General features: G+C 44.5%; 2 protein-coding genes across 2 annotated transcripts in view; one reads left to right on the top strand and one right to left on the bottom strand.

Annotated features, from left to right (window-relative positions):
- CRY1 (cryptochrome circadian regulator 1) overlaps positions 1–18,381 on the bottom strand; it is a 37,791-nt gene extending 19,410 nt beyond the window's left edge. Inside the window, exon 1 of the mRNA XM_084292360.1 lies at positions 18,003–18,381. Coding sequence (XP_084148486.1) covers positions 18,003–18,160 — 158 coding nt within the window. The 5' untranslated portion in view covers positions 18,161–18,381. The remainder of the gene's footprint in view (positions 1–18,002) is intronic.
- Positions 18,382–20,652: 2,271 nt separating this feature from the next.
- Positions 20,653–25,414, top strand: MTERF2 (mitochondrial transcription termination factor 2; the record flags this gene model as incomplete). The annotated part of the gene is made up of 3 exons (XM_084281890.1): positions 20,653–20,732; positions 20,904–21,018; positions 24,207–25,414. The coding sequence occupies exon 3, from the start codon at positions 24,221–24,223 to the stop codon at positions 25,412–25,414; it is 1,194 nt and encodes a 397-aa protein (XP_084138016.1). The 5' UTR covers positions 20,653–20,732; positions 20,904–21,018; positions 24,207–24,220.
- Positions 25,415–27,038: the final 1,624 nt, after the last annotated feature.

The following is a 27,038-nucleotide window of genomic DNA, read 5'->3' as shown; positions in this document are numbered from 1 at the left end:
ACAATGCAAAAGAGCACTGCTTTTGAATTTCAGCCCATGGATCCAGCTTACAACGAGTGATTACTCGGAATAAACCTGCCCTTTAGTAAGCCCATTTGAACCTTTCAGCTGGGCCAGATGCGCTTACCAAGAAGTGCAGCAAATAATGCAACTCCTCAGCTTCATTTTCACCATCTGGATTTGTGCAATACCGCATCTGAAGGCATTTTCTCGTTAAATTGAGAACAAAATTTGTCCCCCCAAAAATCCTTCACACAGATTTGCCTTGCTCAGCTAGAAATGGGCCTTCCTAAACCACCATTTCTAGATACAACCACCACCAAGGCATTCGGCTGAATCAGCAACTTGCCATAACCAAAGTGTGTGCCTCCTCTTTCTCTTGAATACCTTAAAATGTGGAAAAGTCGTCCAGCAACTCGGTTAGTTGCATGCTAATTGCCAGCTAGTTTTAGCTATATCCAGACAAATTACATCAAACTTGAGGAAATTCTGCCTTTCAGAATTCCTGCATTCATCCAACACGTTAACCTGTGCCTTTGTGAAAGGAAATTTTCAATCCTCACTCCCTGGGACAGCTTCTGGATCCAGGACTTTCTCTCGTTTGGGCCTGGCATTATAATGCCTATCCTACCACGTTACTGAGCCATCTGTAACATACATGTATATGGCAGGGCAGGAGTAATAAGATACGCACAACATGCACACACACCCCACACGCACTAAGCAAACCGATAGAAAAAGGATGAAACAGTAATTCTCAGTTCAACGCCCCGTCACAGTGAATTATTATGCAAGCCAGAAGAGAAGAGTGTTATAAAACTGGCTTTCCAGAGTTTCCCCGCGACTGCTAACACAGGGTTTGGAGTGAGGATAGCTCTGAAGGACCAGCTCCGTGCACGGGTGCTTCACAGGAACACGCAGACATTTTCCCCACTTGCAGGCAACAAAACATAATTAGGAGCTGCTGTGTCTGGGCTGAAGAGCTGATTTTTTTTGAGCTTTCTCACCAAAGCCATCAAAACCATGTACTCTCCTCAGCTTAACACACTTGAAAATTAGCCTGTGAGCTGACCCTAAACAGGAACGCCCATCTCGTTAAAAGTATTCTCATTTCAGTATATGAACTCTTGGAGCAAAGTTTCTTCACAGTAGCTGTGAAGTAACAGCTGGGCTTGAACTCTGTTACACTTTTTCCCCAAAGTGCGCCAATTATGAGCTATTTAGATCTCCCTTTATAGTAAGGGGGCATGTTTCTGAGCCTGCAATTTAAAACAACTTTTCTCTCAACCTAAATCAAAATGAGAAAGCCCTTTCTTCTTCACCTTGAATAACCACAAAGTGCACGATATGGCTTGGTTAAAAAGGCACAAGAAGGACACGTGGATGATGTTATCAGGCAAGCTCAGCGTTCATTTCACTAGCAAGAAGTACAAGGTACGTGCGTGACAGGTGACGGAAGGAGACAAGGCGACTTACTGTAACCCAGGTAGGGTGCCAAAGTAGTTATAACCACGAGAAACACACCCATCTTCAACACCACTCTGAAAGGGCATTACACACATTTTCTCAGGTTGTCCAAGGATATTTAGAAGTTTCACAAACCCTTCTGAAGGCTGTATTCCTTACAAGGCTCTTACATGAAATCCTAGCTCCGAGAAAACCTCACAAACTTCCCTGCTGCCAACCACACGAAGGCTGATGGGGGGCTGACGGCTGCATCAGAAGAGGGGCTGACAGGAGCTGGTTCACATGATACAAACTGTAATTACATTAATTATATTTTTATATTTATTAAATAACAGATGATAATAAAACAGGTTGTAGGAAGTCAGTAGCAATCTGTTAAAGTGGTAGCATTTTTCTTTAGGGGGACACTTGCAGGAGGGATAGTTTTAGACATGCTTTTTAAGGCCCCGGTTTTATCTTTTGGGGGGGGTTATTTTTAGGAACAATGAAACCCCAGAAATTATTAACCCCATAGAAACCATCCTCACCAGTATGAAGTGAGGAGAGTTACTGGGAATGGAGGGGACTTGAGACACAACAACCTCACTTTCAGGTCCCATTCGCATCCAAGAACAGTGGTGTTAAACCATCAGGAATTGAGAAACTTCAGTTTCAGATTTTCCCTGAGCTAATTCAGGTTCAGGAATTTACCTCAGACAAGGCAGGAATTTTGGACTTCACAACCACAACACGAGGAAGTGATTTTGTTAGGCTCCCTCATTCTATGGAAGAAGTTACAAAAAGAGTCGAGTGAAAAAGGACTGTGCTAAATCTCGTTTCTTTCCTGCATATTTTACCTATGACTGCTCAGATTTCAGCAATCCAAACTTCTGTTGAACCAATCTTTTAAAATGTCTCCTACCTAACCACCATCCTCAAGCCAAGCCCTTAACCTCAATCTCTCCAACAAAGGGAAGCACTGTCAAACAAGAGACGCGCGGCTTTATGGATACTTGATCACCACCCAGACTTTGTCTCTCAGAATTACCTTAAGCAGCCTAATGGCTGCTGGATTTATTTTCCTACTCCATTTTTTTCAACTTTGCTGTCAGATACTCCTTTGTCTTTCACAGTTAGTGAAGGACTAGATTAAATAAAAATATTACACGCTTTTTTGTATTCGAATGAGCGTAGTTCACAGCGTTAGACACTGATCACATTAATATCTCATGGCACATTTAACTTCATTCATGGGAAGAGCACGACTGAGCCTCTCTCTCATACACGTCTTCTATTTTGTCCCAAGTTCAGTCAGGACATTATGAAGTCCCTTATCACTTGGGTAAACGTATTCCTCATAAGCTGCTACAGGAGTCAGAAGGAAGGTTTCATCTAATGCTGAAACCGTGTAAGACACTGAGAAGTACCTCAAATTTGATATATTTAATATTTTATCAATGTATTTTCCTGTTTGCCACCAACCAACGCGTCTTAGACAGCGCAAGCAGTGTATTCTTATGAAACCATAAGAAGATTAAGCTCAGACAGGATTTAAGTGTTATGTACACTCCACAGCATCCTTTGGCAGCAGGCCACGGCAGCATTTTCCTATTACCAAATCAAGGTCACATAGAGGCATGCCTGATTACATTACGGTGTTGCAGTGCATACCGCACACAACTTCCATTTCCCCAAAAGATACACAATGCCACGTTTGATAGCAAGCTTATACCCGGGAGCAGGAAAAAATTCACATTATTCAACAACAGGTCCCGAAGCGAGCTGCCTGCGGGATCTAACAAGCCTCCTGCGGGCTCCTCTGCAGCCACTGGAGGAAGAAAGGCTCCTTCAGGGTGCAATCCAGGACTTCGGCATCTTTCGTAACTCAGTTCGAGCTGATCCGTGCACAAACAAACCAAGAAGTGCGTCGCTGGCCTTTTTTCCTCCGCCATTTACAACTCTTATCTTTAAACCAAAGCAAAGCTGTGATAGGGGAAGACAACAAAGTGCACCCAAGTCCAAGTACAGCTGGAATATTCATGATTTCTAAGAAAGCTGAGAAAGAGGATCTTAAAAAAAAAACAACACAGCACCACCATGATAAATTGAACTCTTCAGGAAAGGATGAAAGAAGGAGCTTCAAAAAATAATCGGGAGAAAGCAATGTTTAAAATTTAATCTCAGTATGTCTTCAGGCTGAGTCCTTTTCAGTGGATCTTCTTTGAAGCTAAGCAGTAAAGATCTTCTCCCATATGGAGGGGGGTAAATGCCAACTTCAGCAAGCAGTACCACTATATTAAGACACTAACCTAGCTTACGCTGGGCACAACGCTAGCATTTCCTTCCATATCATTCGTTTCTCAATAACTTCTTTCCACCTCAAAGCTAGCACTCCCCAAAATAAGGAAGAACGTGGCTCTTGTCCTATACAGGAGACATTCAGATTCTCCAAACAGCAATCTGTATTTGGCTCCTACTTTGTGAGCCCTCCTTCGCAGCAAATAGCATACCTGCTCTTGGTAAGGATCTGCATCAGCACTCCACACTCAAAGGACAACTATTACTCATCCAAGCTCATTCCTGTTTAACGGGCAGCAAACATCTCCAGTTACTTGCTGGTTACAAAGGTCAGCCTGCTGGTGATAAGAAACCAACAGGCTTGCAGCTTAAGCCTCTTCCCTAGAGTCTTCCACTCTTTAATGTATGCATTCTGCCTTTATTTTGCTCTAATCCTCTAATTCCAATCTGTTAAATGAACATCCTTATTCCTTGACTTTCAATTCCTCATGCTGACTCTTTCCAGAAAGAAACTTGTTGGATCCATAGAGGAAGCTCAGGGGCAAGCAAATGCATTTGCAACATGGACCCGTGGAAATATGACCTAGAAGCAAATTTCAGAGCTCGGTTACTTGACAGTACAGACATGTTCACATTTAAACACATTTAAAGCTCCTTATCTAATGTATGCAAGTTCTCTTATTTAAATGAGCTGCTTCATGTAATTAAACCAGAGCTGGCCTGCTTTTTATTCCTGTCACTGAATAAAGTAGCTCAGCCACGTTACTCTCCACAATCCATGCTGTCCATGAGAAAATAACAACTATGGCTCGTTTCAAAAGAGCAAGAGAGATAAGGACACCCTAGCCAGATACCATCTTGCAGTCTGATTCAGAAGGACACCTTCTATACTGCCCCTCCTTTACTTACCAAAGGTTTTCATTTTCTTTATATTCAAGTGACCTTTTTAAGGTTACAATTACTGCTAATGAAATTTTACACAGTTTCAAGCTTTAGCAGGAAAAGAGACACTGGGTGAAAGAAACATTTCTCAACTATGCTGTATAAATTGCAGGTCCCTGTGGTACAATTCCAAGGCCCCTGGTTTCTCTGATGCCAAACATCAGTTACATGCACAGAAGAGAAGATATCTGAAGGTATTCCTGAAAGTATTCATTAGAACTGACTGGATTTCATCTCTGTGGTGCTGGCCTTACGTTGACCCGACATTCAGCATCACCCTAACTTCCCACTGCTAGTCTCAGGAGCCATGAAGGCCAAAAGCCTCTGAACTGGTCCTTCAAAACTGAGATTAGCCACTTACATCTGAATACAAGGTAAAAACGGAGAAAAATCTCCTCACGTTTTTAAGAAAAACACACATTTAGAAAGAATCATGTTTTTAAGAAAACTCAAAATCCCCCAATAACTGAGGCAGCTTTGCTTATGAAGCTGTGTCAGTCCAGAAATACCGTTCCTTGTCCCAGCTTTCTTAGCCTGGGAGCAGTAACAGAGGTGGTGGCTGGCCTCACCCTGCCAGGGACTTCCAGGCCGAAGTCTAAAGCTGACAAAAAAGATGCCTCGAGCTCAGTACTGGAAGCCCTGGTCTAGAAACTGAAATGTAGTTGGTTCAAGGCGTAATAGCTGGGGAGAGAAAAAAACACAGATCAAATAACCTCCAGATAAACAGGCTCTCTTCATCTGCCACAACAGCAGCAGTTCAGTGAAGGGCAGGGCCAACACCAAGGTCAAGGACCAACATAAAACACCTCACCCGAAGCAACTGAATTTAATTAATCCAAATGAAGCTATTAGAGAGTTCCACTGAACTGTACTACACGATAAGAAGTGATGCTCACTCATCTCTGAAGTAAGAGTAGTTCAGAAATGATTTTCTGAAGAATGAAACCTTTAAGAACCACTTATATATATATACACATACGTCTTTTACCTGTCTACCCATTCCTTTCAGAAAAGAAGAAATTACCAAAGACCACCACTATCACAGATCTTTTTCTTTCACTGTTTAAAGAATGAAGGTAGGCAGCTGGAAAACAACATTCCCCAGACGATCAGTGCATTTTTTCCAGCTTGCTTGTGCCAGAAGCAGACTCGACAGCACCACAGAAGATGCAGAAGGGAGCACGGCAAGCTAGAAGACAAAAATGGGGGGGACATGGGACAGGCCACCCCAAGCCCACCTCCTGAAGGTGGGTGGGTAACCTTGGTTGAAGACAAAGCAGTTAACAACAGGAGCAGTAGGACACCAAGCAGACAAAGCACTGGCATTCCAGAATAGATACTCTTTTTTTAAGAAACTGTAAGTATATAGATATATTTTTTTTTGTGCTATAAAGCTATTTCTATAGATGAAAGTGATAGAGGAGCGTTTGCAGCCTCTGAAGCAGCCCCGTGCTCAGTCCCCGCTGGCAGGTATTATTGCTATGCAGAGCCTCCCCGTTAGAGGTCAAACTGCAGGAAAACAAACAGCATTTGCTTTAATCCCCAAACTTCAAGGTGAATGGGGCAAGACCAAGGAGGGGTTAAAGAAACGAGAGGTCTTCAGACTCTGCAGCTTTCCTTACTACCTTGCTCACAACCCGACCATTTCCTTATACCGTTTGTAAGGAGAACGTTTCAATATGAATCAACAAAAATAGTTTCTTAAAGTAGGTCGTTGCTGCAGCAACCGGTCGCTGTTTGGACTACTCCCTGCCACAATGACCTACTTTTCCAGTTACATGCAACTCTTGTAGTAGGAACTGAAATTCTAGTTCACTTCGGAAGGGCTGCGGGAAGATTTATAACTCGCCGGTGAACTTTATTCCCAACAAAGGCAGATAAAGCCTCCGAGCACTTACAGGCAGCAGACCGGCTCTGTTCCTCGGCGTTGCGGTTCGCAGGGCAACTACCAAAAGGTTAAGTGAAATCTAACCCGAGCTCAAAAAGCACCAAGCCAACATACAAAACCGGGAGCAGACAAAAAATAGAATGGGAAGCCATCAAAACGAACAGCCACTCGTGGACGGTGTGTCCCCAGCCAGCGCCGATCTCTGGCAGCAGTCTTCTCTGTAAACAGGCTGGTTCGGCACTGCTGCCAAGCTAAAGCTAATAAACGTTATCATTAATTAGAGGGCTAGGCAATATTAAATCTGCACCAAAAGACAAAAACCTCTATTAATGAGTGGTAAAGTTGATACTTTTCTAAGCCACGTTTAACCCTGCACGAGCAGCGCAGCAGGAACAGAGAGAGGCACAGCCCCAACCCAGGAAGTAATGCTGACAAATTCTGAATTTCCTGTTTATTGTTGCTATTAATGACCATTAACCTTATGGCAAAGGGAAAGAGACAGTCAAGTTAAATTTGGAGGAGTTCAGCACGAGAAACTAACACTTTCAGATGAAATACAAAAGGCAAGCTATGCATTACCACGTAACCCATCCGAATTAAAACTTGAGTTTTAATGGCACAGCTCATACAACAAACAGAAAAACAAAGCCCATGCACCAAATCCCTCCAAAGCCTATTTTACCTTAAGTCTTCTTAAAAATTTCTAAGTTGAGATGGAAGAACACTGGAACCGATGACAACACGGCACTGCGAGTGGAAAAGCTTTTCAAGTTCCCCCCACGCTTTCACTTGGGAACAAATCATAGCTAGTGATCATACTCCTGCAAATCGCACTCTCTTCAAAAAGAATAGCAAAAAAAAAAAGACTTTTTTTCCTTAACTTTACCAGCACGCTGGACAAGAAGTACAACAGGAGCCAGAGCATCTGCAAAGGTCGGATTCTGGAAGAAAGATGCAGAAGTAGAAAAAAAAAAAAAAAAAAGTGAAATCCTAAGACCCAGAAAGGCTGCTGCTGCAAGAGCAGCATCTGATCACTAGACACACTTCTCAGTTCGAAAGCCTGACCTCCAGTGCCAAAATTGCGAGGTCTATTGTCCTGTCTCCTATAGAAGGAGCAAAGAACTCTGGTAAGACTCTCAGTCAATGCAGCACTGAAGAACATTTCTCTGGCAAACTAACGAAATCTCAGAGCTGGCAGCGAGAAAGTATGTTTGGTGGAGTGATATTTGAAAACAAAAAAAATGCAGGGGGCCAAAATCTAAAATGTAACAAAGAGGAGGATCCACATCCTCACCAGCCCTTGAATTTCTTCATGGTTTGGAAAAACACCACCGCTGAAATAAAATACTTAACAGTGAATTTCTTGGCAACTGGGTTACAGAAAGGAAACTTCAGTCAAATACAGAAATGACAAGAGATCTGCTCACTGAGAAATGCCATGAGTATATGGTCAAAACTAGCTCTTACAGGGGTCTCCTGAGATTACGAAAGCCTTGGAATAAAAGAGGAAATATGTACCACAATGAAAGCTGAACTATCAACATAACAGTCATGAACTTTGCCATGAACTAAAGAAAACACACATCAGAAAATGTTTCCAGGTCATACCCGTTACAGAATGTGCTGGAGAAAAGAAAATGAAGACCTATAAAGTCACACGAAACAGCATTCATGAGGTTTGGGATATAATGCATAATAGCAGTAAATAGCAAGCAGCTACACTGTCTAAAAAGAAACAGATAAAGCACAGTAAAGCAGATCTTATGAAGCCTGCCATCTACCGAAAAATGCTGTCAGAAAGTCACAGGAATCATCCCTAGGCAACCTGTACAAAATAAATGCTTCAGGTAACATCCTTTAGCTTGATCACCCTCAGTACGACTTGGATGGTTTCAACTTTTTTTTTTTATGAATCTTGCTTAGTAGTGAACTCAAAGACTACAACCAAAATGCAGTCTCCTCCCCATCCAGAGACCCCCCTGAAACATGGATGGTAAAAATTATTCTGTAAGGTATTTTGATTTAAATGCACGTCGAAAGTTTACGAATTTATGGTCATGCCTCTCCCATGAGAGGAATAAGGGAAACAACAGCAGACAATCTATGCTAAAAGCTGTGTTATTCTATATTTCTACTTTATGATAGCTATTTTAAGAAACAGTCACTGTAACCTGACTAGACACAAAAAATGCTCCTAGAAAAACTTTATTCTCAAGTACATAAAAAATAAAAAGGAAAAAAAATCATTTGATGCCACTGAATTTATAAGCAAAAGTCAAAATTTCAACCCAGAGGAAACTCAAGAGAACGCTGCAAAGAAAATTTCTCTATTCTTAAATTAATCCAATGTATTGGAGAACAAATCATTCACTATTTTTAATGCCAGCTGCTCTATAAACTGGAGTCCCACTGTTCTCTGTGCACGTCTCCAATACTTCAGAAGTGCAGAGATTGCAAAACCGAGATAAGCTTCCCATGGTGTTGCACATCGTCAGTGCATGGTAAAATCATGACTGTGCAGACTGTGATCATGTTTCAGGATCACAAGAATCATGAGGATTCTTCTGCCCCTCCCTCAATTGCAGCTAAGCATAATCTGGAGCTAATTTCACAGTTATCTGGGACTTACTGAATAACTGGGCAAACTCATTGCAAATCAACTCACTTCCTCGTTTTACTTAGGACTTGCGTTTTCCTCCCACCATTGATGTATTCCACAAGACAGGCAAAGGCAGCACAGTTTATCCTTTACCTACAGTGTAAGTAGACTGCTAGCATTTGCACGAAGGAAGAAACTGGCTGCTCGTGGCTTGGACTGGCGCACGCTTCGTTGGGTTAGAAACTGGCTGGATAGCCGGGCCCAAAGAGTTGTGGTAAATGGAGTCAAGTCCAGTTGGAGGCCAGTCACTAGTGGCGTCCCCCAGGGCTCGGTGCTGGGGCCGGTCCTCTTTAATATCTTCATCGATGATCTGGACGAGGGCATCGAGTGCACCCTCAGTAAGTTCGCAGATGACACCAAGTTAGGTGCGTGTGTCGATCTGCTCGAGGGTAGGAAAGCTCTGCAGGAGGATCTGGATAGGCTGCACCGATGGGCTGAGGTCAACTGCATGAAGTTCAACAAGGCCAAGTGCCGGGTCCTGCACCTGGGGCGCAATAACCCCAAGCAGAGCTACAGGCTGGGAGATGAGTGGTTGGAGAGCTGCCAGGCAGAGAAGGACCTGGGAGTAATGGTGGATAGTCGGCTGAATATGAGCCAGCAGTGTGCTCAGGTGGCCAGGAAGGCCAACGGCATCCTGGCTTGTATCAGGAACAGTGTGACCAGCAGGGCTAGGGAGGTGATCGTCCCCCTGTACTCAGCTCTGGTGAGGCCGCACCTCGAGTACTGTGTTCAGTTTTGGGCCCCTCGCTACAAGAAGGACATGGAGGTGCTTGAGCGGGTGCAGAGAAGGGCGACGAAGCTGGTGAGGGGCCTGGAGAACAAGTCCTACGAGGAGCGGCTGAGGGAGCTGGGCTTGTTCAGCCTGGAGAAGAGGAGGCTCAGGGGCGACCTTATCGCTCTCTATAGGTACCTCAAGGGAGGCTGTAGCGAGGTGGGGGTTGGCCTGTTCTCCCACGTGCCTGGTGACAGGATGAAGGGGAATGGGCTTAAGTTGCGCCAGGGGAGTTTTAGGTTGGATGTTAGGAAGAACTTCTTTACCGAAAGGGTTGTGAGGCATTGGAACAGGCTGCCCAGGGAAGTGGTGGAGTCACCATCCCTGGAAGTATTTAAAACACATTTAGATGTAGAGCTTACGGATACGGTTTAGTGGGGATTGTTAGCGTTAGGTCAGAGGTTGGACTCGATGATCTTGAGGTCTCTTCCAACCTAGAAATTCTGTAAGAAACAAAGTTCTGAAACTGCTGAAATGCACAGGCTCTTTACTGTAAAATGAATATGTGTCCCAGGCCATGGATTCCACACTTTGGAGTGAGACATCACGCATTTGGGTCTGTCTCCCAGCACCTGAACGGTTATGGAACCCAAACTGCAGCAGCTAACCTGGACACAGAGCATGCCACATGTCCTAGAAAAACAGCAAATCACAATAAATGTACTAACAAAGCTTTTAAAATGCAAACATGATAAAGATAGCAGATGGAAAAATCTAAGTTTTCATGACAGGAGTTGTTCCTAAGTAGCTCATGCTGTAGATGTTTCATCTTCATCACTGAAGAATCAGTAACAACCTGAATTCATACTTCATAGCTTCCTTGTTTGAGCTTGAAAAGATATTTTTTTCCCCAATGTTTCTTGTTTTCATTTTAAACTCATGGCGTAAGAATTTTGCAGCTTTCACTTTTCGTGGCTGTGCAAGAGCCTAACCTACAAACACGTGTTACAGATGCGTGACTGAACAGGAAAGGCAATGCTCTCCTACCCATCAAGGACCACAAGGGCAAAAAAAAAAAAAAAAAAAAAGTTTCCACAGCAGGCCCAGAAAGTTACTTCAGTTATGTCACAGGAGGAAGCAACGCATAATGCAAAAGCTCAAATGCAAACGCCATCACACGCTTGTTATCTCAAGAATTAGACTTACAGCACAGTGACTGTCTGGATCAATGTTCACCTGAAGAAATCCCTTCCGTCTCTGGCACTCTGACCAGGCTCCACTCTATTGCAGCAAACCTGTTGTGTTAGCACTTTTCAAGAGATTAACATCCAACAGTTTTGACAGCTGAATTTCTTTCTGAAGCCAGATTATGAAATCCTTATTTCCTACTCAGTGGAGCCAGTATAGCCTTTCAGACCCTTTGAATACTAACACAACTAAAAAAAGAGAATCCCCGTACACAGTTCAAGAAAAAAGTGCTTATTTTAAGAAGCTAGGTTCATTGCAGCTCAGCTATTGCCTACACTGACAAAGCCAATGTGTTGATTTTTAACATCTCACCATTAGTAATCAGTATCCCCCTAGATTTATAACTGCTCCAAAAATACAGATATACATGTAGATTTTTGCTGCGTGCCTCCATTTACACACTCAAAAGAGAAGACTGCAATATTGCCCTATTTTCCCCAGACCTTTCCACGCAATCCTTCACCCCCACTAAACTTTTATCCCTGTAAAAAGCAACATTCACATGCACATTGAATTCCAAAGTAGTGGAAGCAACTGCTTAAAAGTGACCTGAAAAATATATGGAGGCTTCGGGGTTAGAAGAACACTGCAATTATAGTTCACCTGTTGTCCTAGATTGCAAAGAACTTGAAAGCCATAAGTACGTAGAAACAAATAAACTAACCTTGCTCCACATTTAAATTAGAGTTGTGAAAACCTAAGTGTACTGCAGCAAAATACCATGAAGTTCCTGCCCCACTAATCAAATCCTTCCCTAGATGTAACCACAGGCACTGCTGTTAAATCTGCTAAAACATGATGTGCAACATACTAAGCCTACAAAACACAAAGCCACATACTCCCGCGTTACTTACACAATCAAGCTGTCGTTTGCCTTTTTATTTCACTATGGGAAGGTAACAAAATGCCCTAAAGTGAGGGGTTTCCTTCAATACCAGATTAATGCATCACAGACTTGAGTGCAACTTCTACAGGGAAAAAAAATGGCTGACTTCACTGGCAGCTTGACCTTCCTCATATCACTTGTTATATAACTGACCTGAAAGCCTGCCAGGAATCGAGAGGCTATGGAAAAGAACCACTTTCCTTGAAAATAAAGGCTTCCATTTTGTAGATTATAAACCAAACAGTTCAGATGGCAGAACGATACCAAACAGCTTTGTCTGCAACATTTGCATAATGAAATGTTTCAAGAGTATCTGCCGTTTGGAGGAATTAAGACGTTTTCACAAACTGGAGGAAAACAGACTTTCTTACATAAAAGTGACCAAAAAGATTAGAAAATTGCTTTCAAGAGCTGATGCAGAATTCACTGATACTGCCGTGTATTGATCAATTAAAAAAAAAAATCAGTGTTCTTGACTGCCTTAATAAAGCTGTTTTCACATTAACCACCAGTGGGGTTTGTCACCATCTCCCTTTTGTCACCAGAGGAGGTAACAGCACCAGCTGCAGGCAGATTACTTCCCCCAGTCAAATAAAGAATGTGGTTTATTGTTATTTCTGTAAAATAAAACAAAAACACATTTCTGGTCCTAAGAGAAGGGAGAGAAGTAAGCGTATGGACTTTCTTCTAGACACTTGTCCCTCAGCCTCAGTCACAAAGTCCACACGTTCCTCTCACACACCTCGAACATTTTACCCAGACCTTTTCTTGCAGTCCTCAAACCTGGGGAGTCATGGTGTAAAACCAGGTCTGTAAAACCTCACAACTTCTTTACCTGAGGAATTAGATTCCTTCAAGATCCTTCTTGCGGCCAGCAAGCAACTTGTGTAAGCGCTGACTAGAACTGTTCTGCCCTGTAACAACTGCTACCTGGAAAAAAACACCGTACAGAGCACTTTATATAAGATTTGGTCTGCAGCACCACCTGCTCTCCCCTGGCCGGCCAGTACAGACTTGTTGCCCGGTTCAATAGCACGCACGTTACAGAATCTGGAAATAAAAGCCTTTCACCACGGAAAACCAGCAAGCATAGCGTAATTTCTCAGCCAGCAGAGTTGTTTCTCACCTTCTGACAGTATGATAAAAAATAAATCGGGCCTTTCCCTAACGCAGTAAAAAGGCCAACACTTATTTGACCATAAAACTTCAAAGGGTGTCAACAAATGGAGAAACCACATTAGAAACCAATAATCACCCGCCAGAAAACACCCAGTGGTTACTCCACACGCCAACAGGGCAGGCTACAGTTACCCGGTCACATCAGCCCGGAGCCAAGTCACCCTGTGGCCTTCCCCTCCTGCCCCTTCACCACTACCACCACCACCTTTTCATGGCATAACCTAATCCCACCAAAACCCGTGATTCATCCCTTCTGGACAAGCCGAGCTAACCTGGCTCGCCACAGGGCTGTGTGCTCGTGGTATCACGAGAGGGTGGACCCAGCCCTTTCATCAACAGTGCGGGATTAACGCTGCGAGTACATACGTCAGCGTGGCTCAGTGACGTACTTTGCAAATCACAGGACAAGATCGTAAAACACCAAGAATGACAGAGGGAATCTCCAAACTTCGGGCACTTTTGGGGTAAATGAGGCTTTCAGGTGGGCTACTTAGACTGGGGAAGCCCTCCAGCATCCTATACCTAACAGTATGTACCACAAAAGTCTAACCTAAATAAGTGACCTCTGAAAGTAAGTTACTGCTCTTCAATAACAGACTTAGAAATTTACAGATTAATTATCCTTAATTTAGAGGGCTGGCGGGACAAAAGTTCTCCCATTTGCACACTGAGCTGGGGTTGACGCAAGTCACTGACAGGCACGACAGGTATGTCTGCAACAGGGCACAGAAACACGGGCTTGCTCGAGGACCTGCTACGCATTCAGCAGAGCTCAGTACAAACAACCTACCCCATAAAAGAAACCCCAAAATACCTAGAGAATACATGAGACTAACGTTTCTCCCCAACCTGCTGCACGTCTAGCTTCGTATCTGAAGAACCATGAGCCTTGTCGTCTCTGCGAATGCTGTAGGTGATTGTCTTGATATTGAACATTTCATAAATTGAGGAGATTTTCACCCTGAGTGTTACAACATGAAACTGAAGGGATGCTCATAAAATCACGGAATATCCCATGTTGGTAGAGATCCACAAGGATTGTTGGCTCTAACTCCTGGCTTCACAGAGCACTGCCCGAAAATCAGCCCATGTGTCTGAGAGCGCTGCCCAAACACTTCTTGACCTCTGGCAGGCTCAGTGCCATGACCCCTGCTCTGTGGAGCCTGTCCCAGTGCCCGACCACCCTGTGGATGCAGACCCTTTCCCTAACCCCCATCCTGACCCTCCCCTGTCCCAGCTCCATGCCGTTCCCTCGGGTCCTGTCGCTATCCCCAGAGAGCAGAGCTCAGCGCCTGCCCCTCCGCTCCCCTCGTGAGGGAGCTGCAGGCCGCCATGAGGCCTCCCCTCAGCCTGCTCTGCTCGGGGCTGAGAAAACCAAGGGCCCTCAGCTGCTCCTCATACGTCTTGCCCTTCAGACCCTTCACCACCTTTGTAGCCATCCTTCGGATGCTCTCTAAAAGTTTTAGCAGGTATATCCATCAAAACTATTTTGGTGCCTTCCCTTTTCCACACCAAGCATTTGTCACCAAACCTAACGAAGTACAATACACATATTTTGCCTGCCTCAATTACAAAGACAGTATTGTTTAATGCTGAAATCACTCAAAAATAATTCCACTGACAAACTTGCTTCAGCAATCCCACATCAAACAGATCTCTATATGGCAAACCACGACCTATGTGACTTGAAAGAATAAGCACATTTTCAAAACGAGATGCACAGAACAGTAAAACTTGGCTGATGTCTCAGAAGGATACCCAAGTATTAAATTTTTAAAGCAAGCTTCCATTTCCATGAATTGTAGTGATTGCCCTGGAAATTAAACTTTTTTTTTTGGCAGGGATGATGCTTTCTGTTGTTCAAGTCTTTAGTTTTAATTTTACTTTGAGGTACAAGCATCACATCTCCTAAATCACCACAACTGCCTGCCATAACAGCAGCAATGACCAGAAATGCAGGATGTTGAACACATCAATATCCTCATGGAAGCCTACCAGATATGAAATGAATTTTACTTCTCCCGTTTTAGCAATGTAAGTTCTTCTCTTCAGGAATAATTTAAAAAGGAAAAATCAAGGATTGGAGAGATTAGATTATCCATCGGGATAAATCCATTGCTGCATGCCAACCTTTTAACTGGCGTATCAAAAACATACATGCAGACTCAAGAAAACAAACTAAAAAAAGTAAATAATTAGCCAAAGTAAATCCTTATCCAGCAACTAATGGAATGTTTGCATTTCTTTTTATGTATTATGATCAAATGCCATTCTGTACTAAAACCAGGGATAAAGGAAACCCTCCCCTAAATGACACTGTTCACATGAGATCCCGTTCTCCTTAATACGAAGAACTCTTCACATGTACTCACAGACATTTTTTCTTAAGTATGTAATGGTTACTTGTTAGAGAATGCAAGTTACATTCTTTGCCTATTCTGTAGACACAGTTAGATGCATGATGCTTCTGGTGCCAAAAATGTAATGGAAAATGACAAAATACGAGCAATTTTCTATTTAGCATCTCCCCTTCATGTTTCTCCATCACAACTTACTTTTACTGAGCAAATTCTCTCACGCAATCCTTTATGATACTGGAAAACTCATTCTATACAAAAAGCACGTCTCAATGGAAGTACGTCACCTTAATTTAAGGGCTTGAGAGAAGGAACAATAAGAAACAGAAGAGAGGCAGAAAGATGAAACAAGCTGAGGAAGGCCCTTGCGTTTGTTACGTAGCATTCGTGATTTTAGAGCAGGTAGGCTGAATGCCAGCAGAAAGGAGGTCAGTAAGGCCATGTGACTGCTTGGTAATTAGACTTGCTCAATAGCACAATTACACAAAAATATTAGCTCATGAGTGTTACATGACTGTTTAAAGAGAAAAGTTCATCAGAAAACACCTATGTATTAAAGGTTGCTATTTGCCAGACTTGAAGCACATTTTTAAAATGAACCGTAATCGGTGGCTCCGCAGAGGTACAGCACTGCTTTTAGCAAGGTAAGCCTCCTGGTTTTAGTATCCTCACACCACTTTTCTCGCATTCATTCTGTTAGTCATACTTTGAACTCCGACAGACATGAGTTTTTCCCAGGTCACTGGAACCACAAACTCGGCAGAACATAAACTCTCGGTGTAAACCCACTCAAACTAAGGAAAGATCACGGTAAACTCCAGTAGAAGATTACATTTGACTCACGCCCCAAATGCTGAGGAGCTTCTGCTCTTAATCTCAAAAAATACATGTTTTTAACCAATTCAACACCCTGCCATACAGGCATGTGCATAAGTATCTTGCTCACAGTCATCCAGTGAGCAAGAAGATAGCGTTTGCTCATTGATTACAAGTGCTGAATGAGACAGTCAACCCAAAAAGCGCACTGTAAGCCTTGAGCTTGCATACTACGAATGTGTGTGTATTACCACTGGTTAAAAATAGCTCATTAAAACCTAAAATGGAACCTAAAATGGATTCAGTCCAAACTACTAACTGTTAATTTAAAAAAGGATTTATTGAAATCACTAAGAAATACGAGCAGGAGCCAGTTATTCTATAAAAGTTAAGGGTTTTTTTTAAACTTGAAAGAATTGATGATCTCACAAAACCAGGCTATGAAAGCAATGATATTTTGTACTCAAATCCATGTGCGGCAAGTGCCTTAAGGCATTCAGGTCCCTGGAGATTGTTTGAAGTGCTTTGGATAGCACAGTTGTAATTTACCCTCCTCTGGAGAACTCTATTTATACAGGGAGAGAAGTGGTGGCAGGGAGGGGGGACAAATAAAGAGGGCTGAAAGAAAAATGCCCCTCTTCTAAAAAAAAAAAAAAAAACAGACAGCCAAAACCAGAAAAACTCCACCAAAAACCCCCACCCCTTCTAACCAGCAGCTAAAGAAGATGGTGTTCTTCAGATGCATAACGCAGTGCTGGGACCGTCTTCTAGAACACCAAGAACTACACTAAAGTAAACAAACCAGCAAAAGCACATGAAACATTTGACAGAAATGCACTCAAGGATTGCACTGGCTGGAGATCACACCAAGTCGTCACTGAAGAAGCGGGGTTGGAGCACTGAAGACACGAACTTCCTCTTGCTAGGATCAAAGTTCACATTTGTCCATCGTTCACTCGCTCAGAGCATGTAACCAGAAATGGTCTAGTACCAGTTAGCATTTCCACTGCAAAACGCACCAGAAACCTCTGAATTATCCTTAAGACATGCGATTTCCTTAGTGCTTAGGCTTGTTCCAATTGCCTGCATTCTTTTAAAACTTCAGCAGTTTGTCCACAAAGACATTTGAAGTTTTAGGACTGGATGTTCTAAATAAATTGTTGCTGTCTAGACAACCTAAAAAATAAAGAGCTGATACAGAAGAATTGTGCATCGTGGACATCAGGTATGGGAGGAAGCTTTAAATTGTTTGGTTGCATGAGCCTTATTTTTGATGGCGAAAAGGGAATAACCATCAAGCTGAACTTTTGAAATTTGTAATATTTCTGAAGGGCAGAAATATGACTGCAAGCAGAAGCAGAGGTGCAAAGAAGCACCCAAGGGGATGTCAGCGTGCTGGTACAGCGATGCCCTGGGAGGGGGGGGGGAGGTTACAAACCTGAAAGCGAGGATCCTAAAACCTGGAAAAAAGGATCCCGAGGGGCAGCAGAGCCACGGGAACCCCGACCCTGTTCCGTGGCTGCCCCACAGGGTCCCGGCCACCCCCACGGGGGTGTCCCCGGGGCACTCACCGCCACCTGTTGATGCCCACGTTGGACGAGCCGGCGAACCAGGGGTCCAGGATGTAGACGCAGCGCACCGTGTCGGCGCCCCGCACGCACTCCCGCAGCGCCGGGTTGTCGTGGAGCCGCAGCCCCTTGCGGAACCAGTGCACGGCGTTCACCCCCATCCCGACCCGGGGCGGCGGGGCCGGGGGGGGCGCTCAGCGGGAGCTCATGGCCCGGCCACCGGGGAAGGGTCCCGGGGAAGGGGGGAGGAGGCGGGCTCTAGGACCCAGCGGAGGCGGCCGCCCGGCGGGGCCGCATCTCCCGCGCGGGAGCGGGGACGCGGGAGCGGGGAGGCGGCCGCGCGCGCGCGCTCTCTCCTCGTGCTCAGCCGCCGCCCGCTGCCCGTGCGCCGCCGCCGCCGCCACCGCCCCAGCCCCGCCCCGCGCCGCCCATTGGCTGCCGCCGCCCCCACGTGACCGCCGGCCCTCACGTTTCTGAAGTGTGTTTGCCGCCGCGGGAGAGCGGGAGGGAGGGGAGCGGGGGCTCTGCGCATGCGCGGTGCGTCCCCCCCCCTCCCTCGCCTCAGCCCGCACGGGGCGGGGCTTGGTTTATGTAAGCGGCTGCGTCACGGCCCGGCCCCGGGGCTCCCTCAGTGCCCCCTCAGTGCCCCCCCCCCCCCCCCCCTTGGCAGCCCCCGGGACCGCCCCTCAGCCGGCGCCGGGTTTCGTAACCGGAGAAATAAACGTATAAATAAACGTATAAATAAATAAACGCATAAATAAATGTATAAATAAACGTATAAAGCATCGTCCTGTGGGCTGAATAGCAGCTGGCGTGCCCCCCGTGCCAAAGCGCCGCTCGGCGCCGAGTGGGGTATCCACGTTAGGTCAGGTCGGGTGTGAGGAAGGTGAAGGATGCGTTAGTCAAAATGTTAATTAAAATGTCGAATCGCCAGGGCGTGAGGCTCTCCGAGTTAGTAGGAAGAGAAAATAGGGTCATAGTGGTAGAAGTTGCTTGATTAACTAGTTAGGGTAACTAATTTAGCCCAGACTGTGGTCACAAAATTCAAAAGGGTGGGGAGGGGTTAGAAGGGAAAAAAAAGATAACGTGAAGGTGTGAAATTACGAGAATCAAATGTGAAGAGTTGAGTATGAAATATATCACGTTAAAAATGAAAAATGCTTTTTATGGCCCCTGTTCTCAACATTGCTGTATGCCTTCCTGTCATTCGTACTCACAAGCACTAACTGTTCTTGAAACTGCAATTACAATCATTAAGGGTCAGAAAAGCCATCCAAGATCATCCGGTCCAGCCATCCCCCTATCACCAATGTCACCCACTAACCCATGTCCCCAAGCACCATGTCCAACCTTTCTTGAACACCCCCAGGGACGGTGACTCCACCACCTCCCTGGGCAACCCGTCCCAGTGCCTGACTGCTCTTTCTGAGGAGAAATGTCTCCTCATTGCCAACCTGAACCTCTCCTAGTGCAACTTGAGGCCATTCCCTCTAGTCCTATCACTAGTTATCTGCAAGAAGAGGCCAAATTAGGTAGGAAACAAACCGTGAACTGGGTTTGTAGAGCAGTTTCTTTCTGCAGCAGTTTTATTTCATGCTTAGATCAGAGAATTGAAAGTGTATTTGACAATGAAGCACTTCCAGAAAGAACAGTAATGGTTTTTCCTGTATGAAGGACGCGAACATGCAGTTCTCAAGTTAGTTTAAAAAAATGCTAATATGCCTAGGAATACCTGTCTACTCTAGAAGTTATTCATGTGTCTTCACATGACTTATTACTCTAAGTTTAGTTGAGAACTGATGCAGATACAGCTTAAAACACTTAGAGGATGCTGATTCTCACCATCACTGCTCATTTCGCTTCAAAGCACCACCAGCAAACTCCTATTAATCCAACAACTGTATATTCACATTTATTGTTGCATTCTGTGATAGGTGCAGTGATCACGTGGAAGAAAATATAGAGATAAAAGAGAATCCCCCGTGATCACATCGATGTTGCCTCTCACTAGGATTTGATCCTGAAGAGATCTTTCAGTGTGCTGCTTTCAAAAAGAGTAGAAAAACTAAAAGTAAAGTAGTTGTTAGACTATGAGCAGGATAATACAATAGCAGAGTAATAAATCTAATAAATAAATACTAATAGAATTCCTCTAATAGGTGGAATAGCAGAGATTAACACCTCGCTATGGGAAGCAGGAGGGCTGATTCCTGCATGGTGTATGCGTATGGTAACTGTTGCCGTGCAGGGTGCCAGTCAATAGGATCACTGGCTTCCCATCAGAGCACAGGCAATCAAGTATCCTAAATTTCAAATGTCGATTGCTTTGACACCGTAATAACACTCCAAAACGATCAATTTTTCAAAGGAATTTGATTTTTTTTTCCACATTTACTGTACTCATTCTCTCCTGAAAGCTATTCAAATGCAGACGCTTCCTAGCGCTTCCCCTCTAAACACCCCTAACCACAACAAATCCTATTTTAACCGGTGGCAGAAACTGAGGCGATTTTCCGTGCCAGGGACCCCCCCGCGGCCCTGAAATGGCGGCGGGGGCCGCGCGGGGGGTCCCCGGGGCTGTGGAGGCGGCCGCCATGGCGGCGGGGCTGCCGGGTACGCCCGGCCCCGGCTGCGGCTCGCCCCGCCCGGCGGCAGGGCCCGCAGAGAGGCGGAGGGAGCCCGGTGAGGCGATGAGCGGCGGGGCCGGGGCCCTGCCGGCCGTGTGGGGCCGTGGTGAGGCCGGGGAAGGGGGTTGTGGGGTGAGGGGAGCTTGCTGCGGGCATGGAGCCGTGTGGGGGAGCCCCTTGTGTGGAGATGCCGGGGCCGCCTCGCTTCTTCTGTAGCTGTTTTGGAAAGCGCGGCCTTGGGCTCGCGTGGTTTTGTAACCTTTCCTTCTGTCAGCAGGTGTGGAAAGGGAAATAGAGCTGCTGCTACAGAGCGTTTCTCCACTGAACTACCTGCTGCTGCGCCAGCCTTCTTCACGAGCTGCTCAAATCCAGCCTGCGCCGCGCTCTTCTAGGTAGATACTGACTCTTCCTGCTCAAGGCAAAGGGCAAGCTAAGCATGTAGTGGTTTCTTACAACAAACCTACTAAAATCTGGTTGTGGTTTGCTGTAAGGAGCAGGGTACTGACCAGCATGCAGGAGTAGTTACACTGTTTGTGCCCTCAGTGGAAAAAAATTGTGAAAAAATACAACATGGACAAGAGTGTTTTTCTTTAAAAATATACCCACATTTCTGAGTGAAATGAATGGTAAATTACCCAGCTGATTCGAAGTAGACCTTTCCTATAGAAGAAGATAACATGCATGAGTCCCACTAAATAATGAAAATCACAGTACCGCTTCACTCTGTGGGTACAGTTTGCTGCCAGGGGGACTGGTGATAACTTCCAGGCAGACATTGGTTCACTTCCTCACTGCTGAGGTGACACCTGCTGATAAGGGGGTGCTGCTGGCAGTGAGAGCAAACACTGATCTGGGCTGTTTGTTTATTTTTAAATCAAATAATTTGCAACCCCCACAGCAATATCGGTATCTAAAAAGTTGCAACAGGTTCCTGCATTCAACGGGAACAGCAGTCAGTATAAGCTTTAAGAGAACTCTGAACTCTTGGAGCAGGTTAAATAGCCAGGAAATGTGATATTATCATTTACAGTCTCTGAAATGCATTTTAGACACCGAATCATAACTCCTAAGCGTCTTCTCCATTCCTGTAGTACACCATAACATTAAAATCCATTCATCTTGTTTTAATATGCGATAACTTGCTTAATGTTTTAGAAGGGTTCCTGAGTATCCCGGTCAAAGGTTGTTTAGCAAATAACGTTTTCTTCCTTTTACCATATTCAGTGTTTGTGCGTGGAAGATCCTCGCTAGCACCAAGAAAAAAAAAGACTGTGATGTCAAACAGTTTCAGACAATATAAAGCTTCTTTTAAGCAAAGTTAATAATTTCCATGTCAGGTTTTAGAAAAGCACAATTTACTATGTCAGATTTTGGCCTTGTTTTTTTTTAAAGAGCTCGGTAACTAATTGGTAAAATGACTGTATTTTAAGTGACTGCATTACTCACAAGGCAATTTTATTTAATAGTGGGATTACACATTGAAATAAAAATCATGGTTACTCTTCCAGTTTGTACTTTGGAAGCATCATCTGACACCCCCAACAATTTTAACACTACTGTATTTCACTGGCAGTTTCCAGTTGAGCTGAAGCAATGAAGAAAGTCCTGATCCTTCAGGGTTTGGTTTGGTTGGACCCATTGAATTCCATAGACCTACTCGCAGTTCACAAGCACAGGCAGGTGTGCCTCTTCCTATGGAGGAAAGGCTTTGGTTTGCAGTCCCTGTGAAGCAGCCACTTTTTCAGGACACAAAAAACAGCACAGGAAAAGTTTGCAACTCACCTCCACTCAGAGCCCTTACACAGCTACTTGTGAAAATCACTCGTTCAGTGCTGGAGCTCACTGGACAGCACTTCTCCAGTCACCAAATTTACGAAGATAAAATTATTAGCACTGCAGTTACGGCACATACAGCTTCATTGGACCATCAGATTTTGCCTCAGAGGTTTGAAACAACACTAAAAACCAAGCTACAAAAACAAAAAACCACAGCATTTTGTTATTAACGTAAGCTTGCACGTAGTAAATTATTTTTGTAAGTCTTAATCTGTTAGTTTATGACGCTGTAACATAATAAGAGTCTGGATTTAGAAACTGAAAATCATCAACTTAAAAGCAAATACATTTTCTTGAGAAAAAATATTTTACTGCTGGAAAATATTTAACACTACTTGGGAACTCGGTGGAGGCTCTACCACTTAGGTTCTTGAAACAAACCACGTATTTTTCTCGAAAGACGAGCTATAAATGAGGTTCTAGGGGTCTCATAGAGCTGTTCCTGCAACAGGCTTCTTACCGTATGTTATGCAAGAGTTTAGAGTGGATGATGATAACAGTCTTTCCTCTCTTAAAAAAATCAGTCTTACTTAATGCTCACGTGGGTACTTTTTGAAGCACACTGTGCTGTGGGAGAAAGCAGCTATATAAATAGGATTGCCAAACGCACAAAGTAATTGTATCTCTGCTCATTTATTTCTTTTTTTTTTTAACTTAGAGAGATTTTAAGCAGCGCGAGCATTTCAGAGACCAGCAGTTCTCACTTCCACAGGGTGCTTCCAGAAGGTTGTTACAAAACCGCCACCTAGGAAGTTAAAGATACGCTTGATGACATCTCTGCGTGACTGCTGCAGCAGCTCCTCCGGCCGTCGCGGAGCAGGTGGCACTGCACGTGCTATTCGTGGCACCTGGCACTCAGCCCGAGCAGAGCTGGGGGATCGGGTTCTCCGCAGCTACCCCGTGCTGGGTGTTTGGACCCCAGCTCAGCCACACCGTGGCAGTGACAGAAATTACCTGGAGACAGAAAGAAGGTGTCTGTGCAGCGGGCAGCTGTAGCAAAGTAGGGACTGGAAGAGGCAAGGGAAGGCCTGAAGATGACGCGCTGTACTTGCTTCCTCCCCCAAAATACCAGTTTGATTATTCAGCCCCAATTAACAGACTCAGCTAGTGAGAAACATACATACACAAATGGTTTTGATGATTTTTTTCCTTAATTACAAGGAGAATGATTTTATAAAGCAGCTAGGCTGTGAACTGCTGCTGAAGGAGCACCAGGGAGGTCTCTGACACAGGGAGGAACAAATCATGCTCTAAACAATGCCTGAGCAGTTAAGCAAATACATTCAGACGAGCTAAGAAAGGCGTTAAAGCTGTTTTTTCTTATTACTATTCATTTAGTGGAATTACTGTCAAATTAAATTGCATAAAACATTCGTCTAATGCAGTACGAGTGAGCTGTAACGTAATGATACCGTCAGCTGCAGGAAGTGGCTGACAGTTTGGTTCTGGTGTGACAAGCAAGCAAGCATTTACATGGATGGAGTGCTGCCCCCGTATCAGGTCTGTTGCATCTGCAAGTTATTGTTCCAGTGAGGCATCAGTCAGAACATTAACCTTTCAGAAGTCTTTTTTTCCCCCACTTCCTTAGAGCATGAACGCTGAGTTTTGTGTGAATAACAAAAGATACTATTGAGAGTGATTTCTTCTGCCAGCTCAGTCTAAATATCAATGACTCCAAGAACATTATGAGGTATAATTTGTGCCTTAAATGTGTTTTCAAAGAATTGTTTCTCTCTCTGCACAGGGCTGCATTCCACGATGTTGAGAGGAGTCGCTCGTGGTGCAAGAGATACATTCACACTCCTGCTGGCGAGATCTCAGTACTGTAACCCTGGACTGCAGGTTTTGTCCTCACGGACTGAAGCACCAAACAGAAGCTTCTTAACACATTCCATGTATACAACCGATACGAAATCGAGAGAGGAAAATAAAAAGACCATTGAGAGTCTCTACAGGTTGTCGGTCGACGTTAAGAAAATACGCAGGCTGAAGGAGTGGGTCCTTCTCCAGGAGGTGGCCTACGTTCAGGAAGTTGCTGGCATCTTACAAGAAATGGGAGCAGATGAGCCCGCCGTAGCCAATATTTTAGAACGTTGCCCAGAGGCAATTCTCCGTAGTCCTGCAGAGATAAACACTCAGAGAGCTCTGTGGCGATTAGTATGCCAGAATGAAAAACAGTTGATTAAATTAATAGAGCAGTTTCCAGAGTCTTTTTTCACTACTGGGTATCACGAGAACCAGAAAGCAAACATTCTGTTCTTTCAAGAGCTAGGACTTAAGAATAATATAATCAGCCGGTTCTTAACAAGCGCACCCAATATTTTCTACAGTCCTGTTGAAAAAAATAAAAAAGTGATAGAGACGTTACAGAGAAATTATCTAAGTTTAGGAGGTTCTGATGCCAACATGAGGGTCTGGATACTGAAGTTACTGAGCCAGAATCCGTTTATTTTATTAAATACCTCCACCGCAATCCAAGAGAACTTGGAATTTCTCCAGAAGAGCAATTTCAGTGACCAAGAAGTACTACAGCTGCTGTCTAAACTTAAAGGTTTTATTTTTCAGCTTACTCCGACCACTATGCAGAAGAGCATGCTTTTTTCCAAAAACGTCTTTAAGTGCAGCGATCAAGAATTAAAAGAACTAGTGCTGAAATGCCCGGCCCTTCTCTACTATTCTGTGCCAATTCTGGAAGAAAGACTCGGAGGACTGCTGAAGGAAGGAATTTCTATCGCGCAGATTAGAGAGACACCGATGGTGCTGGAGCTGACAACGCAAATTGTCCAGTACAGAATTAAAAAACTCTCTGCTTTGGGATATAATGTAAAGAGCGGAAGCCTAGAAAGCTTAAATGGCACTAAGAAAGATTTTGAAGTCAATTATGGCAAGATACAGTCAAAGAAGGAGAGACCAATGTTTAATCCTGTTGCTCCTCTAAACACTCAAGACTAATTTGAATGCTGTATTTTAAGTTATGCGGAAGAAAATGATTAAAGAGCTCTGGGTTCTCTGATAAGAGCTGAAACAAAAGTCATCTTCACCAGGCTGTAGTCGTAGCTGTGCTTTGTCCAGGTGTGGGTTTTATATGCACAACTTCATTGTACAATTGTAGCCTTTAATGCTTCCAGGTAGTATCGTAGAAGCTGGCTGTGGGAAAGGTTGATTCACCGTGTACATAAAGACTCGTTTATCCCCCAGGGAGCATCTCATGGCTTTTTGGTTCTGTTGCATTTCCTCATCTAAGTGGCCACGAGCATCTTTGGCTTTTCAGTGCCATCACCGCACACTCCAGCCTGGGGTAGGGGCTAGGGAGAGACTCAGATGGGCCCCAAATGCTTGGGGAAAGGAAGAAGCCCCACTGCTACACGGGTGTAACGAAACTCCAGCCTGTAAACCACTGGTGATTAAAAATGACCATCAGCTCTGCAAACAGCTGCCGCAGTTTCTAAATATATAGGTGACAACTTCTCAGGTATCACTGGATGATAATTGTTGACGAGTGCTGGCTTTTAAAATAATACCTATCCGACAGCGTTTAAGTTCTTGGGGAATTTTTATATCTTTTCATGTGTGGTCTGTGGATAATAGTATGAAATCGTAGCCCCATTAAAGATCCTCTCGGTAGAATTAGGATGAGTGATTTTATGTCTCAAAAAAGCCACTACCACCAAAACACCCCACAAGCTGCCCTAAGCAGCTATTTCATACCCGCTCCCCCTGACAGCAGGGCATAAATCAGGCACACACCCCCCTGGGCCATTCCCCAAGGTCATTTTTCAGCAGGCGTTTTGGCAGCGTGGCCAGGGGTGTTCCCTTCTCGAAGAGGAGTTTTGAATTGCAGAGGAAAGCGGGTATTGAGTTACATATTCGGAGGGTGGGCTGCGCAAGAGGAGGATTTCATGCGGCCACGAGCTCGGGGAGGGCTGGAAACATCTGGCTGGATGAGCCACCTCTCTGCTGCCTCTGCCAAAAGAGTTTTACAAGCTCCTTTTATAAGGATCATTTTATAAGAGGAAGCTGGGAGGGCTGCCGTATTAAAATCATGGTCACTGCCTTTGTCACGTTAGGACTGTCAAAGCTGAGCACCGAAGGACAAAGAGCACAGTATTTGAAGCCGAAAGCTTCCTTCCCCGCAGACACAAGGGGGCATTTCAGCTCTCTGAAGGCACTCGTAATGCAAACTACTGCAGTGATGAACCCCAGAAATGATCGGTGATTTAGGGACGAGAAGGAGGCCAAGACATAAGAGAACGTTTTCCATAAAAACAAGTCTCGGCATTTCTACAGCTATCTGGTTTTAAAAATTCCTGCTACAGCTTATTCCCATCACTTCAAGTACTTCCAGTGGCAGTGGAGAAAACAGGAAAGTGACATATTTCCTTAACAGAGCCACAGCCTGAGCTATCCCAAGCTCATTCTCCCTTCCAAATGGTTCAATTCCCCTGCCCTTCCCCTTTCGAAACGAAAGTAGGAAGAGAAAGACTCTTTTTTCCATACCAGCAGACCCAAATTCATTCAATCCTTCATTCATAACCCTTTGCCTCTTCCCAGATGCCTTTATAATGAAATAATTACA

The sequence above is a fragment of the Netta rufina genome (assembly GCF_964035555.1).
Source record: "Netta rufina genome assembly, chromosome: 1".
NCBI lineage: Eukaryota > Metazoa > Chordata > Aves > Anseriformes > Anatidae > Netta > Netta rufina.
This window is presented reverse-complemented; position numbering and strand designations above follow the sequence as displayed.